The sequence below is a fragment of the Mycteria americana genome, chromosome 2, assembly GCF_035582795.1.
Source record: "Mycteria americana isolate JAX WOST 10 ecotype Jacksonville Zoo and Gardens chromosome 2, USCA_MyAme_1.0, whole genome shotgun sequence".
NCBI lineage: Eukaryota > Metazoa > Chordata > Aves > Ciconiiformes > Ciconiidae > Mycteria > Mycteria americana.
The window spans coordinates 83427931-83445754 of record NC_134366.1 but is presented as its reverse complement, the minus strand read 5'-3'; the positions used below and the strand labels follow the sequence as shown (position 1 = coordinate 83445754).

Below are 17824 nucleotides of genomic sequence, written 5' to 3'. Positions count from 1 at the left end.
CTGAAAAACAGAGACAAGCATGATTGTATGCAAAGCAGTTGTGTGGGAAGTACTGTGCAGTAACCATGTTTCTGAAGCACAGAAACAGAGAAACTAGTAATGCTGCAAAAGTAACTCAAATTTCCTCCAGCTGATGCTGTTTGTGTCCCAGTGCTTAACTGTAATGTGCGTTGTCCCTGATTTAAATGTACAAATAAATGAGAAAAAGTTTCATCTCTGTGGTTCAGGCAAGCTAGCATTCTCACGCAGGAAGAAACCCCAATATGTATGAGGTACTCTGCCTCAGGTATTCGGAAGCTAGCCAGGTTCAAAGAAGTTGAAATATTCTTGCTAACGAAGAAAATACCATGTAAAGCATTGTACGTCTAAAGGCAATAAAATTTGGGAAGGGAGATGTTATGGCTCTCTAACTGTGAGCTTCTAGTTGCTTGTTATGGGCTAGGTCATATGATGCTTACAGATTCTTCTTTAATCCTGGTGGTGTATATAGTACTTGCACTTTTGTGAATTACTATGAATAATATTTAAGACTGTTTTAAATATGGATGTTATTTAATGGCATTTGTTTTGAAACTGACATTCGTGTTAACTTATGTTCAGTGGTAGTTTTTCTGCAGTCCTTTATGCTCCTGATGCGTGCTGCTGAAAACTGAGGCTTCTGATACTTACAAGTGTAATGAAAGCTTTAATTATAAATTTTAATGCAGAAGGAGATCCCTGGTAAAATATTTCATTAAAATTGCTCAATTCAGTTTTTAACTATGAAAAAAATTTTCATGTCTGTCTTCCGTATACTTCAAAAGAGCTAGAAGATGATGTTATTTTAACTTTTAAATAACAAGCTTAATCTTGAAAGGAGACTTTGCAAAGAATGCTTGCTCTGCAGTCTTTCTGCCCACAGAATATTGGCAATGTTGACTTTTTAATGGTGTTCCAGAAAGAGACAAATCCTAACGCATCACTCCTGCAATAAATATATGTATGCTGGAGAAGTTTTGAATTCATGTTTACAGAGACTTGGGCTCAATTTAATTAAAAATTAGCATTGCTCCTGTATAATCTGATTCATTCTAACAGTGAAAATCTATCTTGGCCAAGACAGCTCTCGTGCTCTGCCCCAGTAAATTTTTGGAGGGGGTTTGTCAATAGGTGTTAGGATTGGTTTTCCTGTATGTCGTGTCCTGAGGTGAACAGAACTGCTGTTTTCAGGACGGCCTGGAATTATTGCACAAATACTGACCTAAATATCAAACTTGGTGACATACTTACTCCAAATAGGTCACTTTTAGATATGCTGATTTAGCCTCAAACAGAATATTTTTAAAAGCTGTAAATGTGGCTTGTTCGTTAATATTGATAGTTCTATACCATAGTGCATTCCTTTCCTTTTACTTTCCAAATACTGGAGTCCTAATTAATGAAGCTCAAAAGGAAAACAACAACAACAAATTTGGTCCTTTGTGATCTAATATGTTCGTTCTGTTGCCAAATGTTGAAAAATAAGCTTATGCAACTGGGAGGGGGAGCGGAGGGGAAAGAAAAGGACATCTTCACGGCTGTAAAGAATTTTGTCTGCATAAAGTTGGCACGATGGTTCTGGAACCTGCACAACTACTTGCAGAGTGATTCTGAACTGCCACTGTTTACTACTTAAATGTCAAATGCAGAAGGACGGGCAAAGAATGTGCAGTTAACAGTGAAGAGGACATGCTGAGGGCTTTCCTCATTTGCCACTTCCAAACGTAGCAGAAGAGAGAGAGGTTTTATGTATAAGGTGTTACTGAGTGGTGGAATTTGCTGTTGCGAGGCTTATATTTGGGGTGTTGTGGCGAGCTCCTGCTGTTAGACACTTCTAACAGCTAAACTTAGTTTAATGTTTTTCAACATGAAATTGCTGTGTAAGTGTTGTCTACCACACAACTCATGACATGGATGGTTTGGCCGGAGTAAAAAGGGTTATCAGTCCTCCGTGTTCCAAGGCATACAGTTACAATGGGATGTCAACGTCTGCCTCAGAAATTCAGTATTGCAGAGCTTAAGCAGGGACGTAGTACAGAGTTTTATCTTCTTGGAAATGGCGTGCATCGCTGGGCATGCTGAGACGGGTTATCTGACCCCGCAGAACTTCTCCCCTCGGCTTTAGAAGAGCAGGAAGTGTGTTGACAGCTTCATGCGACAATTGTTTCCTGCTTTAGTGCTCAGTTCAACTGGGCAGGTAGAGGAAGAGAGGCAATGAGAGGTAAGGGCTATAAATAAGGCATGACTGCCTCACGTAAGCTGCCTGTGCATGGCCGCACTGTACATGTAGATAGGTGGAGAAATACAGGCACACAGCTGTGTGTGTGTGTGTGTGCACCATCGACCTCTTCCCAGCCTGAGTTGCACAGCTGTGGCTGTAATGGCAGCGTGTTTAGTGGGGAATAAGCTGTTGTGTACGGCTTAGGTGCCAGCGTGGATTTGCACCTATACACAAAAGAACCCTCCTGTTTAAAATATGAAGCATATCCAAAAAGAGATCCTTGATTTAAAAACTATCGAACTTAAGAGTTTTCTCCTGCGTGCCTTTGTATTTTCCCTTCCCTGTTTCAGTCACTTTTGTCTTCAAGACTGCAGTGGAAATGCGTGTGGTGTTCCAGGCAACCCTAGCCTGCTGTGGAAAAGGAGACTATATTATCATGTCAGTGTACATTTGTGGTGGGTTGACCCTGGCTAGATGCCGGGTGCCTGCCAAAGCTGCTCTGTCACTCCCCTCCTCAGCTGGACAGGGGGGAGGAAATATAACGAAAGGTTGTGGGTCGAGATAGGGACAGGGAGAGATCACTCACCAATTACCATCACAGTCAAAACAGACTTGACTAGGGGAAATTAGTTTAATTTATTACCAATGAAATCAGAGTAAGATAATGAGAAAATAAAACCAAATCTTAAAACTCCTTCCCCCCTCCCCTCCCTTCTTCCTGGGCTCAACTTCACTCCCAAATTCTCTACCTCCTCCCCCCAGCGGCACAGGGGGACGGGGAATGGGGGTTGCGGTCAGTTCATCACACCTTGTCTCTGCCGCTCCTTCCTCCTCAGGGGGAGGACTCCTCACACTCTTCCCCTGCTCCAGCGTGGGGTCCCTCCCACGGGAGACAGTCCTCCACAAACTTCTCCAATATGGGTCCTTCCCACAGGCTACAGTTCTTCACCAGCTTGGGTCCCTTCCATGGGGTGCGGTCCTTCAGGAACAGACCCACGGGGTCACAAGTCCTGCCAGCAAACCTGCACCAGCGTGGGCTCCTCTCTCCATGGGTCCACAGGTCCTGCCAGGAGCCTGCTCCAGCGTGGCCTTCCCATGGGGTCACAGCCTCCTTTGGGCATCCACCTGCTCCAGCGTGGGGTCCTCCATGGGCTGCAGGTGGATATCTGCTCCACCGTTAACCTGCATGGGCTGCAGGGGGACAGCCTGCCTCACTGTGCCCTTCACCATGGGCTGCAGGGGAATCTTGCTCCGGTGCCTGGAGCACCTCCTCCCCTCCTTCTTCACTGGCCTTGGTGTCTGCAGAGTTGTTCCTCTCACATATTCTCCCTCCTCTCTCCGGCTGCAGTTGCGCCTTTTTTTTTTCGCCCCCTTCTTAAACGTGTTATCCCAGAGGCGCTGCCGCCATTGCTGATGGGCTCGGCCTTGGCCGGTGGCAGGTCCATCTTGGAGCTGGCTGGCATTGGCTCTATCGGACATAGGGAAAGCTTCTAGCAGCTTCTCACAGAAGCCACCCCTGTAGCCCCCCCGCTACCAAAACCTTGCCATGCAAACCCAATACAACATTATGTTTAAAAAGTGCTAAAAATAGCAAGAATAGCAAATTCAAGGGAGAAGGGCATGCTGCTATATTGGTCTTACTCCTTTCATGTCAGCGCAGAATGCTCTCTCCATAGATTTATTTGCATCGTGAAACTAGCAGAAAGTAACAACGGATTTGAATTTAGTTTATACTATACAAGTAAGTAATGCAGGAGCCTCTACAGCAGTAGTCTCCATCTTTCCTCAGCTTGTGTAGAGACCTATCTGAAGCAGCAGTGCAAAATTAACTTTTTAGTTTTTTTTTTTCTCTGAAGTTACCTACTTCTGACCAGCTGCCTCAGTCTTCTAGCTATTTTTTCCAGTACAAATTTGATGATCGTTTTCAGAGACTATGTTGTGGGGTGTGAGGCTGACTGTGTGAAGAGTACGAAGCTGATCTATGGCTCTAGTAATACGATTTTTATTTCTGCTGAGGAAAAAAGGGTCTGAGTTCTGACTGCACACAAGCTTGGTGTTACAGTCCATATTTATATAAATAAATTCTACAGAATTTAAAAATGAATTCCTGAACTTGTTTGCAGTTCTGAAAATATATTTCCAAAATAGGAGACCAAGATGATCAGCTTGTGCAAGTGTTTTACAGGAATGGTGCTGAGGAAATGCAGTGAGCAACAGTTGAGCATTACTGATCAGAGAATTGCCTGCTTTTCAGCTTGCTTCATCCACCTTTGAGCTAATGAAAGATAATCAACTGCAGGACTGCCTTTTCCTTCGGCACAGAAGATTCTGCTCATTAATTAAAGTGACGGGTAATAAGCCATATCCACTTGTGCGCTTCATCTTTATTTCAGATACTGTCAGATGCTAACATCTGACTTTCTCATATCAGGCATGGTCAAACAGGAGAAAGACTAAAGTGCAGATTCCAACTTCAGTGTGGAAAACAGACTTTGCAGAGCTTTTCAATACAAAATACAGCCTTCAGCCTGTAAAGAAGGCTTGAAGGCACTAGTCTCAGGGTTAAATTAGCCCTACATTGTACATGCCTTGGCTTGCCCACTAGCCGATTGACCTGTTTCATATGTGTTTATAGATACTACAGTGAGCTGTAACGTCTTTACAGAGTTCATCATTGCAGGGATTTTTATTACCAAACCTCAGTTTTCTCTGGAGGCACTAAGGACAGGCTTTTCTAATGCTTACTGGTCAGAACCAGCCCAGAATACCTTTTTCCAAAGCCTTGACCACAGAGCAGTGCCAATGGCAAGTGTAGGGAATAATCATATACAAGGATAAAGTAGTTTATTCTAAGTTATTTTGGATGTTACTTGTTATAGTGCTGCCAATTTATACTTTAGAGTCACTGGATGCAGTATCTCCTCTCCAGGTGTCTGTTTAGTCTCCTAAGCAATGGATATCCCTCTTCTGGAGGAAGACTATAGAGAACTTCAACTTAGTTTCTGTGAGGTCTGAATTTCTAGATGCGTATTTTTGCTTTTACCTTTGGCTATTGGTTATTACCTCTGATAATCCTACAGAGAATCGTTGTGTGCAACAAACTGTGTTGCACAGTTTGGAGTTTCTGACATTTTCTTATAACTTTGTAGTGTTATTCCACGTGCTTGAATGTACAAATGTGATTCTGGGCTACCGTGTTTGTGTGTGTGTTGGGGACAGGTTGGAGGCCAGGGATGTGCTGGTCACTGAGAGGGTGACCGTGCAGTAGTTGGTTTGTTTCTGATGCCAGTAGTGCTTGGAGGCTTGAAAATGAGTTTCTATACTGGTATGACCTAACGATGAGTTTAGTATCGTGCCACCATCAGTGGCATCTTTTGAAAATAGCCTTTAACCAAATCCAAGGCTCTGCAAAAAGCTTGTTTTCTCTGAGGATAACAGCTATCCAGCTTTCTTCAAATTTGTGAGACAAAGAAGCATCATTAGCCCGCTTACTGCAACTGTTGATTCAACGTCTAGTGAAGAAAAAAGAACCCTGAAAGATTTTCTCATTTTTCAGTGGGGTTTTTTTGAGCTGATCCTTACTTACAGGAAACGTGATGACTCTAAGTTTAGTACAAGGAAACCATTTTTTCCTCTAATACTATGAAATGACAACATTGAGATAATGCTTCCTCTAAAAATAGATCCCTAAAAATAAACCCACAGCTTCCTTTTAGCGGTGATTACAAGTATTCAAACATAAACAAACCTCTGGCTTCCATGTGGAACACGACTTCCTTTTTTGTGTGTGCGTGAAATCTTCAATATTTGGGACCTTTGCTCTGCAGTCATATCTGGTCATTCTTGCTGTCGGTAGCTTCTTGTCATCTCAAGTCTGACAGCAGAAGATTGGGCAAAGCAAACTTGAAGCCAGTTTTGTTTCTCTTTTGATGGTAACACTTGAAGGTGTTCCTCTTCCTCTTTCCCCACAAAACCTATTATTTTGTGCCCTTTGTTGTTAGAGGTTAGTTGCTGTTTTGGAAATGAACTTCTGAGTGTGTTTCATTGTAGTCTCTCTCTTAATGGTTTGGGAGGGAAGCTTGGCATTTTGGCTCAGCTGCTTAGTTTTCCATGTCAAAATAGTTCAGCTGTTTCCAAAGCGGTGTAATTGACGACTTGAAGCTTTTCTCTTCATTTCTGTTCTAGCCAAACTATAGCTTCACTATTTTAATTTTTTCTTTTTTTCTTGCTGAAATTTAGAGAGTCTGTGGTCCTTGTTTTGGACTTGCTGCCTTCAGTTAATAATACAGTAGTTATTGAAGTATTGCAGCCAAGAGTGAGAAAGGAAAACTAAGTATCGCCCACACATCTGGAATAGCTTTCAAGTAACGTCTTTTGAAGCCTCTAAATCAGGTTCTGCTATTACTGAAGCTGAATTTGTGCAACTCTTGCATAACTACAGGAAGGCATCGCCGTGGCTTATAGCTAGAAGCTCAGTGAGGTGTCGGAGATGTTACCTTTTAAGGTGTGTTCAATCCGGGAGGATCCCAAAGTGTTTTCGGTAATCTCTGGGGGTAAAGGGGTGGGAGCGAGCGGAGGAATGTAACTTTTCTCTTAATGAAGCTCAGGGGAACTAAGTGTCTGTGGTGAACAGATCCCATGAGACTGGAGAGGGTTGCAGGGACTGACGTATTGCACAGTACTTCAGTATGTATAAGGTGATAACTTGAGTCGGTCTTGAAACTGAATGGCTGTAACACTGACAGCCTTTCCAAGCAAAGTCTAGCAGGGAGGAAGAAAGGAGAGGAATTATTAGCAAAAACTAATTTTAGGGACGTTTGGTCTCCTTAGGCTGCTTCTGTAGTCAGTGGGAGAAGGAGGAAGATCTCCAGGGAGAAAAGAGAACGAGTGCTGGAGACCAGTTTTAGGCCCCGGGCCCGTAAAGCTATATTCATGATTGTTTGTATTGTAAAACACTTGGGTCAGAAGGCCTTTCTGAGTTACTGTGAAATAATGGCATGAAGAAAGTTCATCTCACTGTAAAATTAATCCATGTGATGCAGCTGTGTTAGGAGAACCTAGGTCAGAAACTGAGGACCTAGCATAACCTCTTATTTAAAAAAAACAAAACCCCACAACCCTCTCCACGTGGGACTGGGGAGACTCAGACAAGGGAACAACTATTGGAAGTCTCACCAGCAAGAGTCTGAAATCTGTAGTAAATGCTGGAAGAAAGTCTTTGCTGGAGGGCTGCTTGTTGCGAAGTCTGCTTGCTGGCAGTACAGCAGCTTGTCTTGGTAAAAAACTAAGTCTAACACAAACTGTAAGAAGAAAAAGGGGTATTTCTGAGTTTTTGTGAGACTATCACCTGTTTTGCAGTATTTACAGATGAATTGTTTTCAGTCAAGCTGTTTTAAGGATGTTAATATTCCTTGCTCCACCAAATGGAGATTCACGTCTGAATTATAAGTAGCTTAATGCTACAGCTAATTACTGTCCCTTAACTCCAGGTTGTGTCTTAAGCCTTGTCCTTGCAGGGATCTTACCAGTGTGAACATCCCAGCGTGACTACCACCAAGGTAACAGTATTGCTGTCGCTCCTGTAATACTGATACCAGTACCTGATCTCTAAAAGAAGAGCACTTTTCCTCCTGGAGGAACAAAAATACTCATATTCTGGTAACGACTTCAGATAGTACCAAACATTTCCAAATGACAGGTGACAAATGTCACTTTTTTTGCCAAATTCTCTCTTTCAAGATCTTGATGCTAAACCTGGGACACTGACTTTCACGTCGATGAAATTTCTTCAGGACTGCTATCACGAAGGGTAAAGGAGCGCAGCTTCTGCTTCATTACCTCCACGTTTCCCCCTCCCCACGCACATTTGCTAGTACCGTTTTCAGTTAAGTTGTTACAGCTTTGCACAAGGGCCAAAAGTAGAAGTGAGCTATTTCTGCATGCTGTCCCTCTTCAGAGCTAAGGAGAGGAGAGCGGTGGCAAGTTAAATAATCTTCATGCCCCCGAGTCTTGCCGGCATGAGGTGTTTGTACCGAAGGCTTTTGGCTGCGTTGGCTGCAGAGGAGAGATGGGGCGAGAAGCACGTGCCCTGTGAACGCTGCCACACCGGCGTGCTCCTGCCCTTCGTCTTAGTACGCAATTATGGCTCTTACCTGCGGCATTGCCTGTTAGGTTTGTGAATCTGACTGACATGTTTTCGAGCTTCTGCTGAGTTTTATCTTTTCTTTGCAAGGCCCTTAGCTTGAGTTAGAATGCATCTAATTTAATGTTTGAAAGAAAACAAAAAGGAGAGGCCAGAGAAGCCATTACCTTTTCACCATTTGGATTGTACCCATTTTGAAAGCTGTCATTTGAAAATGAAAATATACAGCTTTAAAGCGAAATAAAACCTTTTTTTTCTTATTTCCCCCCCTCTTTCATTAACATTTTTGGCATTAGCTTGTTTACCAGTCTGAACATTTCCTCAGCTCTTGACTGCAGCTGAGGGCACCAATGTGTTTCCTGGCTGTGGAGTTCGGCTCGGCGGAGGGAGGTCTCTCTGCCGAGTCGGGCTTTGATGCTCGAATAGAAAGGAGGATTAGGATTTGAAGCAAGGTTAGTTTTGAGGAGAAGCTGTTTGTGCTAAGCGGTTAGTTTAGATATTTCAAGCGTATGTACCACTGTTTAGTTAAGCCTTATGCATGCATTGGTGGGATGTGATGATTATCAAACTGTTTAAAAACAAATCCTAAAGGAGAAAAATTACACTGCCTTTGCATTAGCATGTCTACAGCAGGTGTAATTTAACTTCATCAGCTCAGTTCAAACAGACTGGGAATTTGGCTGCCTTTACCGTGTGGGCTGTTTAGTTATTTTAATTGTCTTCTGTTCAAGTCCTAAATAGTAATTTCTTATCTGAATAGAGCCATAGGGAATGGGATGAGGGTAAACAGGAAAAAGACATAATTACGTTGGTTTAAATTCACACCACAGGTCACACCAAAAGATGTCCTTGTGTAAACAAGGCTCGTGTTTGTCCATACAGCTGGGTTCAGCTGTGTCCATTGCTGACATCCATTGTCAGCAACAGATCATTTTTGTAGTATAGCCAAGGCTTTAAAACAAAGACAGTAATCAGTCTTGTTGCATAGCTCGGTGACAGAGGTGGCATTATACTGATGGACAAAGCAAAGTAGGTTTTTAGGCCTGTGTAGCAAGAAGAGGCAAGAATATTGGTTGATACAAGTATTTTTCTGTATTTTTATTGCCAGCTGCTAAAGATTTACAGTGAACTCATACCATACTTTCACCAGTCTTGAAATACTGTTTAAAAATTTAAAAAAAAAAAATCGGAACACCTTGACGAAACCTTTTTTCTTTAAGGTACTGCTGGCTTTTGTGAATCATTGTTTATGCTAGTAAGTACTATTCTGGCACAAGTAACCTGTTTAAAAATGAGTTTTCGTATTTGGGAGACTCCTAGTTCCTTGCCACATGTGCAGGTCTTAGGTGGGGTGTAGCAGAAGGTGTACTACCCGAGGGAGGGAGAGAGCTCTCCAGAAGCAGTATTTGTGGTGGTAGTCACAGAATAAAGCTGCATTTTATTGCTGCCGGGGGAAAATTAAAAGCACAATGGCAGCTTTTTAGTGTTTGCAGTGGGTAGACCCAGGGCTCTTGGTAGTGTATGTGCTATAGTTGTATACCACTTCTTCAAAACTGCACTTCAGTATGCTATACTTGCATGGAGACTGAAAAAAAACCCCAAACTGAACTTAAAACACTGTAGGCCAGGACTACGTAACTGAAGTTGCAACAGGAACTGGAGGAAGAAAGTCTTCCATTGGATGTTGCAGTTTGATGTGCAAAGTTGTGTTTGGCCTTACCCTGTTGTTACTCCTCTAGTATTACAATGGGAGACATTGCAATACAATGATTGGCCATAAAGTATGTAAAAATCATATTGAGGCAATGGAGAAAGCCACGTGTTTCATCTTGTTTCTTTGTATTTGTGATAATTAAAAATCCCAACTGAAGAGTACTTCAAAAAGTACATGATCTTGCTAACTGTTTGAGCTACACAGCTGTCCAAGTGTTGGGTGTCTTGCTTCTCTGGCAAAGGCAGGCATTGACTCTACAGCTTATGCTGTACCATCCTCCAAGAAGGTCGTTACCCGTCATTTGCCCCATGTTATTGGTACTGGAAATGCAACAGGGGTTTCATGTGAAAACAAGTGTTAAGGATGCATGTAGTTCAGGACATAAGGAGAAGACATTCTAGAGGGGTTGCTCTGGACAATGGCTGCTTCTGCCTGGGGAGTCATGAACGGTGCTGCTTGGTGTTTGGTTTTATATATGTACATAAAGCATATAAAACAGTTATACTTTAAAATTTTTCAAAAGAAAACACCAAATAAGCCATAATGAGCACTTGATGCAGGTTCCACATATGTCTAGAAAGCCTTTCCCTCTAGCATTGCTACCACACCGATTCTTCCATATTTTTACTGGAGCACAGGCCTGTTGAACCCAGCCCAGATAACTTGTTGGGGTATTTATTTATAGTGCAATGTCTTGGGTTGTTTGTGGGTTGGTTTTTTTTTTTTTCATTCTAGTGGAAACCCTACTTTCTGCAGATAATGTCCCTTCTTTCAGATGCTTTTTATTCTTTGACTATAAGGGATATTCTAGTCAGTGTTTTCTTACCCTTTATCAGCATATCTCTGCAGTGATTCCCCATAGTGAGTCAAGGAAACCCAATGCTTTATTAAAACCTGTATCATCTTTAAGAAAAATTCTTTGCTCTTAATAAACAATAGCAAACACACACGCGCACAGTCTTACTGCATTTACGTCCACTGAAGACGACTGCAAGATTGAAATACCCCTTTATTGTTCCATTTGGGAACAATACCATTTCAGAATTTCAATGCTCAACTTCAAAACAACTGATGAAAGTTTCGGGTGAACCAAAGAAAGTATTGTTAAGATGTTGTTCTCCTTTGTCACTCTTCTTTGTTTTTCATCTTGTTCCTCTATTCTCTAGGAATTTGTTACAGAACAGTATTGAGCAATGAAAAGAGAAAAGTCTTTATCCCTGCCTGTGAGAATAACTGTGTTTGTTTAGATGAGTATTCCTTGTAACAATTCAGAAGTTAATTCTTAGAGTACTGTTTTGCTAACAAAAAAAGACTTCAATAAAATTATAGTTGATTCCAGAACTAACACCTTTTAAAATGTGCTTTTAACTTTTACAGTTATCGCTGTAATAGAGAATATGTCAATTGCATGAAATTCTTCGTATAACAAAGTGATTCCTTTAAAAACAAACAAGCAAACAAAAAAATAACCAGAATATACAACTTGTAAAAGCAAAATTATTTTTAACTGGATTTTTTCACAGGGCTTGATGATTTTAAGAAAGGATTTGCATCCTTTTTTGAGACAAGAGTAGAGTTTGGATTTGTTTGGTTACTTTATCACGGTTCACACTCAGAGTTACCAGTTCTGGTACTTTAAATATTTTCAGCGTAACATGCCTTGCTAAGCACTGCTGGGTTGCTTTTTACTGTCCATATCATGTTCTAAACAAGTAGTTGAAGCAACAGTGTATGTCAGCATTACACCTGAAATTACACATTCTCCTTTTTAATTTAATGAGTGTCAGCACTTTTTCATCTCTTGTGTTTTCAGTGTGATGAGAACTGTACCATACCAGGCAGGTTTTGGCACCATAAATAGACTGAATACCTGGCTTTCAGAAATGACTGCTTAGAATAGCCTATGAATAATTTTTGTCTAATACTACAAGGGGAAGAACAATAGTAGCTACAGTAACAAAAGGACTGAACTAATTGAGTAACAAAAATTTGAGCATTTTAATGGATGTGGGAGGACTGGATCATTAACGGTCGTATTGGAGAAAAACACTGCGCCGTCTGTTCCTCTCAAAGCTTACGGCTGTGTGTTTATAATAGAGAGCACGTATCCTGAGGCCTGTGTAGCTTGCGCTGGAGAGGAAAAAAAGGAAGAAAAAACTCCTTGGCCTTCCTTTCAGTGGCAAGCTACTCCACTTATGCCAGCAAAACACGATGTCTCTAGGTTCGGGATACTTTATGGCAAGGGCTGTATCTCTGCCCAGAAGGTTGAGTGGTGTCTCCTTCATCAGAGCTCAGAAGCTCTTACAGACTGTCACTGGGCATTGGTAATGAGCTGTTGGGTTTTTTTTCTCTTTTTGTCCCTCAGACATGGTGTTTGTACTTCCAGAATCCTAGCATGTGAGGCCGGTAAAAGTGCCAACGGCAAAATGAATGATAGCTTCTCTTGCAGTGAGCAGCTGACAGAACGTGTAACCATTTGAGCACTGTTTCTGCAGTCCCAGAAGTCTAAAATGGTGGTGAAGTTGTTCGCTTCTCCTCCTTTGATCTAAGCCATGCCTGCTCCAACACCTCCTCTCATCCTTTGAGTATCTGACCCCTCCTTCTCGCCCACCATCCTCACCACCTTGTACTACTGTGTGGTGGTGCTTTGTCAAGTAGCTAGCTCCACGGCTACTTTATGAAAGGATATTTTTAGTAGTATGGGACAGAAAATACAAGAATTCTACATTGCAGTGTTGGTTTTGGGATTTTCTTAAATAAAGACTAGTAAATAAGTGAAGCAGCAGGATGTAGTTCACCCAGCTGTATCCTAGAGATTTGGTAAGGGGCAGAGTTGCTGTTATTTGAATTTGTTGCCTATAGGCCTCTGTGGAATAATGCTAGCTATATGTAGTGCTAGGTGGTATTATTTCTTTAGCCTCTATAGACTGTGTTTGTTTTACCTTCCCCTTTCTAGAAAACAGTGTTAAACCCCCAAATCTCAGTTTTGGTTTTGTCACATTTTTTGCAGTCTTGGACAGTTTTCTAATTCATTGAGAAGAGATGAGTGCTCAGTGCTTTGCTGCTGCTGCTGTCATTTTTTTTTTCCTCCAGTAAGATATAAATGGGATAACTCTTTCTTCTGTCATTTAATACCTGCTTTTGACCCTTGAAACCAAGATAGGGTGACGACTGTTATCCTCTTACCTCCACTCACTTGGGTATACTGACCAGACATGCAGCAATATAGAAGACTTCTGTGCTATGATTTTGCTGCTGTTACTTGCTAACTAAATGACTAAACTAAAGTTTATATAACTTATCTTTCTTCTGGTCACATAACTTCATTGATGAAAATGAATCCATTTCACTTATTAGTTTGACAAGACAAACCTTTGCAGTTTTCCCCCTGCTAGCCATCTATGGACCTAGTTATAGCACTGAGGCAAAGCAAGAGACCATGGCATAACTTGCAGAAATGATGTAAACCGTGTTAGATCAGCTATATACGCCAACACCGAATTCTGCTGTGCTTAAAAACAGTTTATCTTGTGCTAGTAGGGGTGAAGGAAATGTTCGTGTTTCATTACAGTATTAACATATTGGTATACCTCTTGACTTCCAGGTTGCATCACAGCGCATAAGCTCAGTGGATCTTTCATGCTGCAGCCTGGAGCACCTGCCTGCCAACCTGTTTTATAGCCAAGACCTCACTCATCTCAATTTAAAGCAGAACTTCCTGAGGCTAAACCCTAGCCCATCCACAAATAGAGCGCTTAGTGAATTACAAAGGTAAAGTGATACGGTTCTACTGGTCTTCCTCTGCCCTTGGAGCCAAGTGACCACTGGTCTGCAGGAACTTTCCTAAAAAATTACCTCCTGCTGTGGAGGATTGGCCTGGCTGTAAGGCTTCAGAAATTGGTTAACTCTGTGTGTTGGAAACAGACTAGCTTTCATAAGAAACTTAATGGTTTTTCTTGTAAATAGAAGGCTATTTTCAATCCAAAATCCAGTTTTCAGAATGCATTGTTTTTATCTACCTACTGAGGCCAGATTGTAGTTCTTCAGTCTTTGACTCATGTGAGTGAATGTGAGTTGGTGAGCTGTCCATCAGGGGGATGCATCCTAGGTAGGAACAGTACTGCGTGTGACTTAGAAGTTTTTTGTTACCCCCAAGCAAAGAAAGCCCTGATGTAATAAATTCAGCCTGATTCCTGTCCTCTGTCTCCTCTGCTCAACCCTAATTCCTCTTTCCTAGTAACTGTGACCTTCCAGTCCTTCTTTCCACTGCAGCTCATCTGAGAATGTAACAAATGGGTAGACAGCAGCATGATTGGTGATCTGAATGATTTAATGTATGTGTTCCAGAACTGTGGAATCAGCAGGCTTTCTGTATTCAGAAAGATGAATGTTTCCGTACTGAATATAAAACTGTGATTTTAATTTCAGTGGTAACTGAATTGCAGAGTACCTCAGGATTATATTTCTGGATGGTCCTGTTCAACAAAATGTTTTAAACCACATTTCTAAATCCCTTCCTCTTTGAAAAACAACTGAAAAATACAAGATGGATTATGTGGGCTGTTGTATTTTTATATAATTCCAATTTCATTCTGGAAAAACAAAAAATTTGGCATAATGGAAGATGAATGAACCCAGCAGGTCTGCTTCACAAACAAAGCAGGCAGTGATTCCAAGAGCTTATGAACACAGTCTGGAGAGGAATACTGGATTAAATGTTCTGTGAATGTCAGTGTAGGTCTCCAGATAGCAAGTGGAATTTTAGCATAAGTTACGTGATGAACATGGACAGATAATGAATGTCTTTATTTTAAGGAATTTTTGCAAATTTTCCTTTTTAAATATCAGGAAGTGTACAGGAGATACTTGATTATATTTTGTCCATCAACATATAGCTAATTCTGTCAGGGATTAGAAAGCATTTATAAATAATATGATGGGCAATATTTATTGTCTGTTTAATGTTCTCTTGGTGCTGCAGTTGCAGGAACAGCTGAAGAGTCTTGCTGAAAGTTAAAAAACTGTTAAAATTTTTCTCGCTAATGTGGACCTGAATGTGCAAGAGTGAAAGAGACCAAATAAAACTCACCTGTTTTCTGAGAGTCTGCATCAGGAAAATCTGGAGAAGTGGCATATACCTGAAGTGGTGCAAAACTGATTGTCTCATTATTCTGAGAGCTGGTCCTATTCTGTCATGATAGGATGATAGACTATCATTCTGAATGATAGTCTGCTCTGCCTCCGTTGCTTTGATCTTGCCAAGACAGCACGGGAGGGTTTGTGAACTTCTGGAGAAAAGAAGTGAATGATTAGGAAGGTGACACGGCACTGTTGCCGTGGATTGGAGCCAGTGCCTTATAAACTCCTGCCCCTTGGTGCTGACCTTCCCTCTGCCACTGCTGATGTCCTCCAGCCTTATCTTCATCCAGTACAGGTGGCATCACTCAGGCAGTGAGCAGCTGGAAGCTGCTGCTGCTCCCATTGCTGTGCCCAGTGGAAAGGGCTGTGTGAGGTGGTGGTTACTGCTGAGGGTTAGGAAGAGCAGTGCCCCATCAGTTATCTTTTGCCTCCCAACAGCAGCAAAAGCATGAGCCTGGCCCTGGAGTGCTCTCCCAAGCCATGCTCCTTTCAGCCCTAAGAAACACAGTTCCAGCTTCTCTTTAGGGTGGGAAAACTTGAGTTTTACTTGTGCTGCCAAAAAACTTCAAGCCAGCTCGACTGCTACTGTAAGTCTGCTTTTCTGTAGTGAGTAAATACACAAATATCTAGCAAGAAGGGAACACTGTATCTTTTTGAAATTATTAGTGAATCCCAGTATGAAAGCATGTGCAAAGTAAGGGAAGCTCAGTCATTCCTGGGAACACAAGTTGTTATTTGTCTGACCTTTTATTTGTTTCCTTTTTAATCCAATTTCACAAAACCATTTTCAGATCTTTTGGGGGTTACACAAGGTAAAACTTGACTGGATAAACCAAAAGTCTTTTTTTGTTTGCTCGTGTTATTTCAAACCACTGCAAAGCAAGTACAAAATCTCTGCTGTTCTGATTTGGTACTGTTGGCTTTTATACCAAATTCTCAGTTGCTAAATTGCAGCCACACACAGGGCACAGCACTAGTGAATCAAGCCCAGAAGTATTTAAGGCTCCAAAATAACCATGTGCTTGGATGTTATGAACAAAATGCATTGGCATTTATGTACCTACCCTTCCTGGTACAATTTTCAATTAAAATCTGGTTAGCAAGGCAGTCTAGGAAAATTTTTCTTGCTGTAAGCAGCTCTTGGTGCTAGCTGTTCCTCTTAATAAATCACTTTAGGTGGTAATTTAACAAATGCTCATGAATGCTGTATTGCAGAACAAGAGGTATGTCAAAGACAGAAGAAAATACCAACTTCTCAGCTACCCGCTGAGTAGACTTACAAGCAGCTGGGTCATAGTAATGAGATGCTGACATATGCACTGACTTGGCAGGTACAGTCAGGAATGGATTGGGGAAAAAACAAGAATTCCTACTTTTGCTTATGCAGTTACTTCTTTCAGTTGTTAAAATAATGTAATTTATTGCATTTCCAAATAAACTATTTAGTCCTCAGGAGACTTAGTCCTGCTCTCCCTCACAGTAGCTTTTTTAAAATGATAGGAAAGGGTGTTTTTCTTTTGGGGGAGAGGGGAGATTCCCCAGTTGAAAGATTGCCCAGCTGTTGCAGTATTAGAAGCGTCTGACATGCCTTGTGATAATACCCTCATCGAGTCAGAATTTGCCTTAAAGCCCTTGGTGTTTTAGCTCCTGTATACTGCAAATGGAGTGATTGAAGACATTCTGTTGTCTTAAGTTCTCACTAATTTTATTGCTTACACTTTTTAAATGTTGGTTGGTGGATTTGTTTTTTACCCATAAAGTTGAGATTTATATGTACACTTTGTTCTCAAACCTCACTTTCCCCTTATCTACAACACAACTTCACAGCTCTTGTTCTGAAATGCAAACAAGAGTTCAGGCTTACTAGTTTTGCAGAGTACTATTGCTCTAGGTTTGAAGCAAATGAATAAACTATAGTCTTTATTCACTGTTGCCCTGCTTCACTGGGCTAAGCACGCTTTATATTTATATGTAATTGTTTCAGTCAGTGCTGTTGGAAAAAAACATTGGCATCAAGAATACTGTTTGCTTGTTAATATTGAAAAGTAAGTTGTCGGTATGTGGATTTTTAATATAAGCCTGTTGCAGATTAAAAAAAAAAAGAAAAGGAAAGGAGAAAGAAAGAAAGGGAGGATGTAATAAGCCACAAAGTTTGTTTTAACGATAAACAAAATGATGCTTGCCAATTTTTATCTGAAGAACAAGTTGTTATTCTGATTGTGGTTGTTAATTATTAACAGTGATTATATGGATTTTTATCTTAAGATCTGTTGGTATCTTTTCTCTCCCAGAGCCTCTTTAGAAATCAGCTGTCTTCTCGGGCATCTCAGCTGAAACTCTTCGGGGTTAGTGGCAGTAACTTGAAGTAGCGTCTACAGGGTATGAGAATGCTAGAGGACTCTGAGATATTGATGCAAGAGTTTCTGAAATCGCTTGCTGCTTCCAACTGTAGGATAGCTGAAAACCCGGAATTTGGGGGGTCCTAAAGCTAAACCCTCCTTACAAACCCATTGTGCCATAAGTAGGTAATTCGAAATGCAATCATTGCTCAGAGAACACTTAGGTTCCCGACAGCGAGGGGGGAACAGTA

General features: G+C 41.3%; 1 protein-coding gene across 1 annotated transcript in view; it reads left to right on the top strand.

The window, feature by feature from the left end:
- Positions 1 to 17824, top strand: part of PHLPP1 (PH domain and leucine rich repeat protein phosphatase 1) — a 144360-nt gene that overhangs the window by 82318 nt on the left and 44218 nt on the right. Inside the window, exon 4 of the mRNA XM_075493964.1 lies at positions 13700 to 13866. Within this exon, the coding sequence (XP_075350079.1) occupies positions 13700 to 13866 (167 nt within the window). The remainder of the gene's footprint in view (positions 1 to 13699; positions 13867 to 17824) is intronic.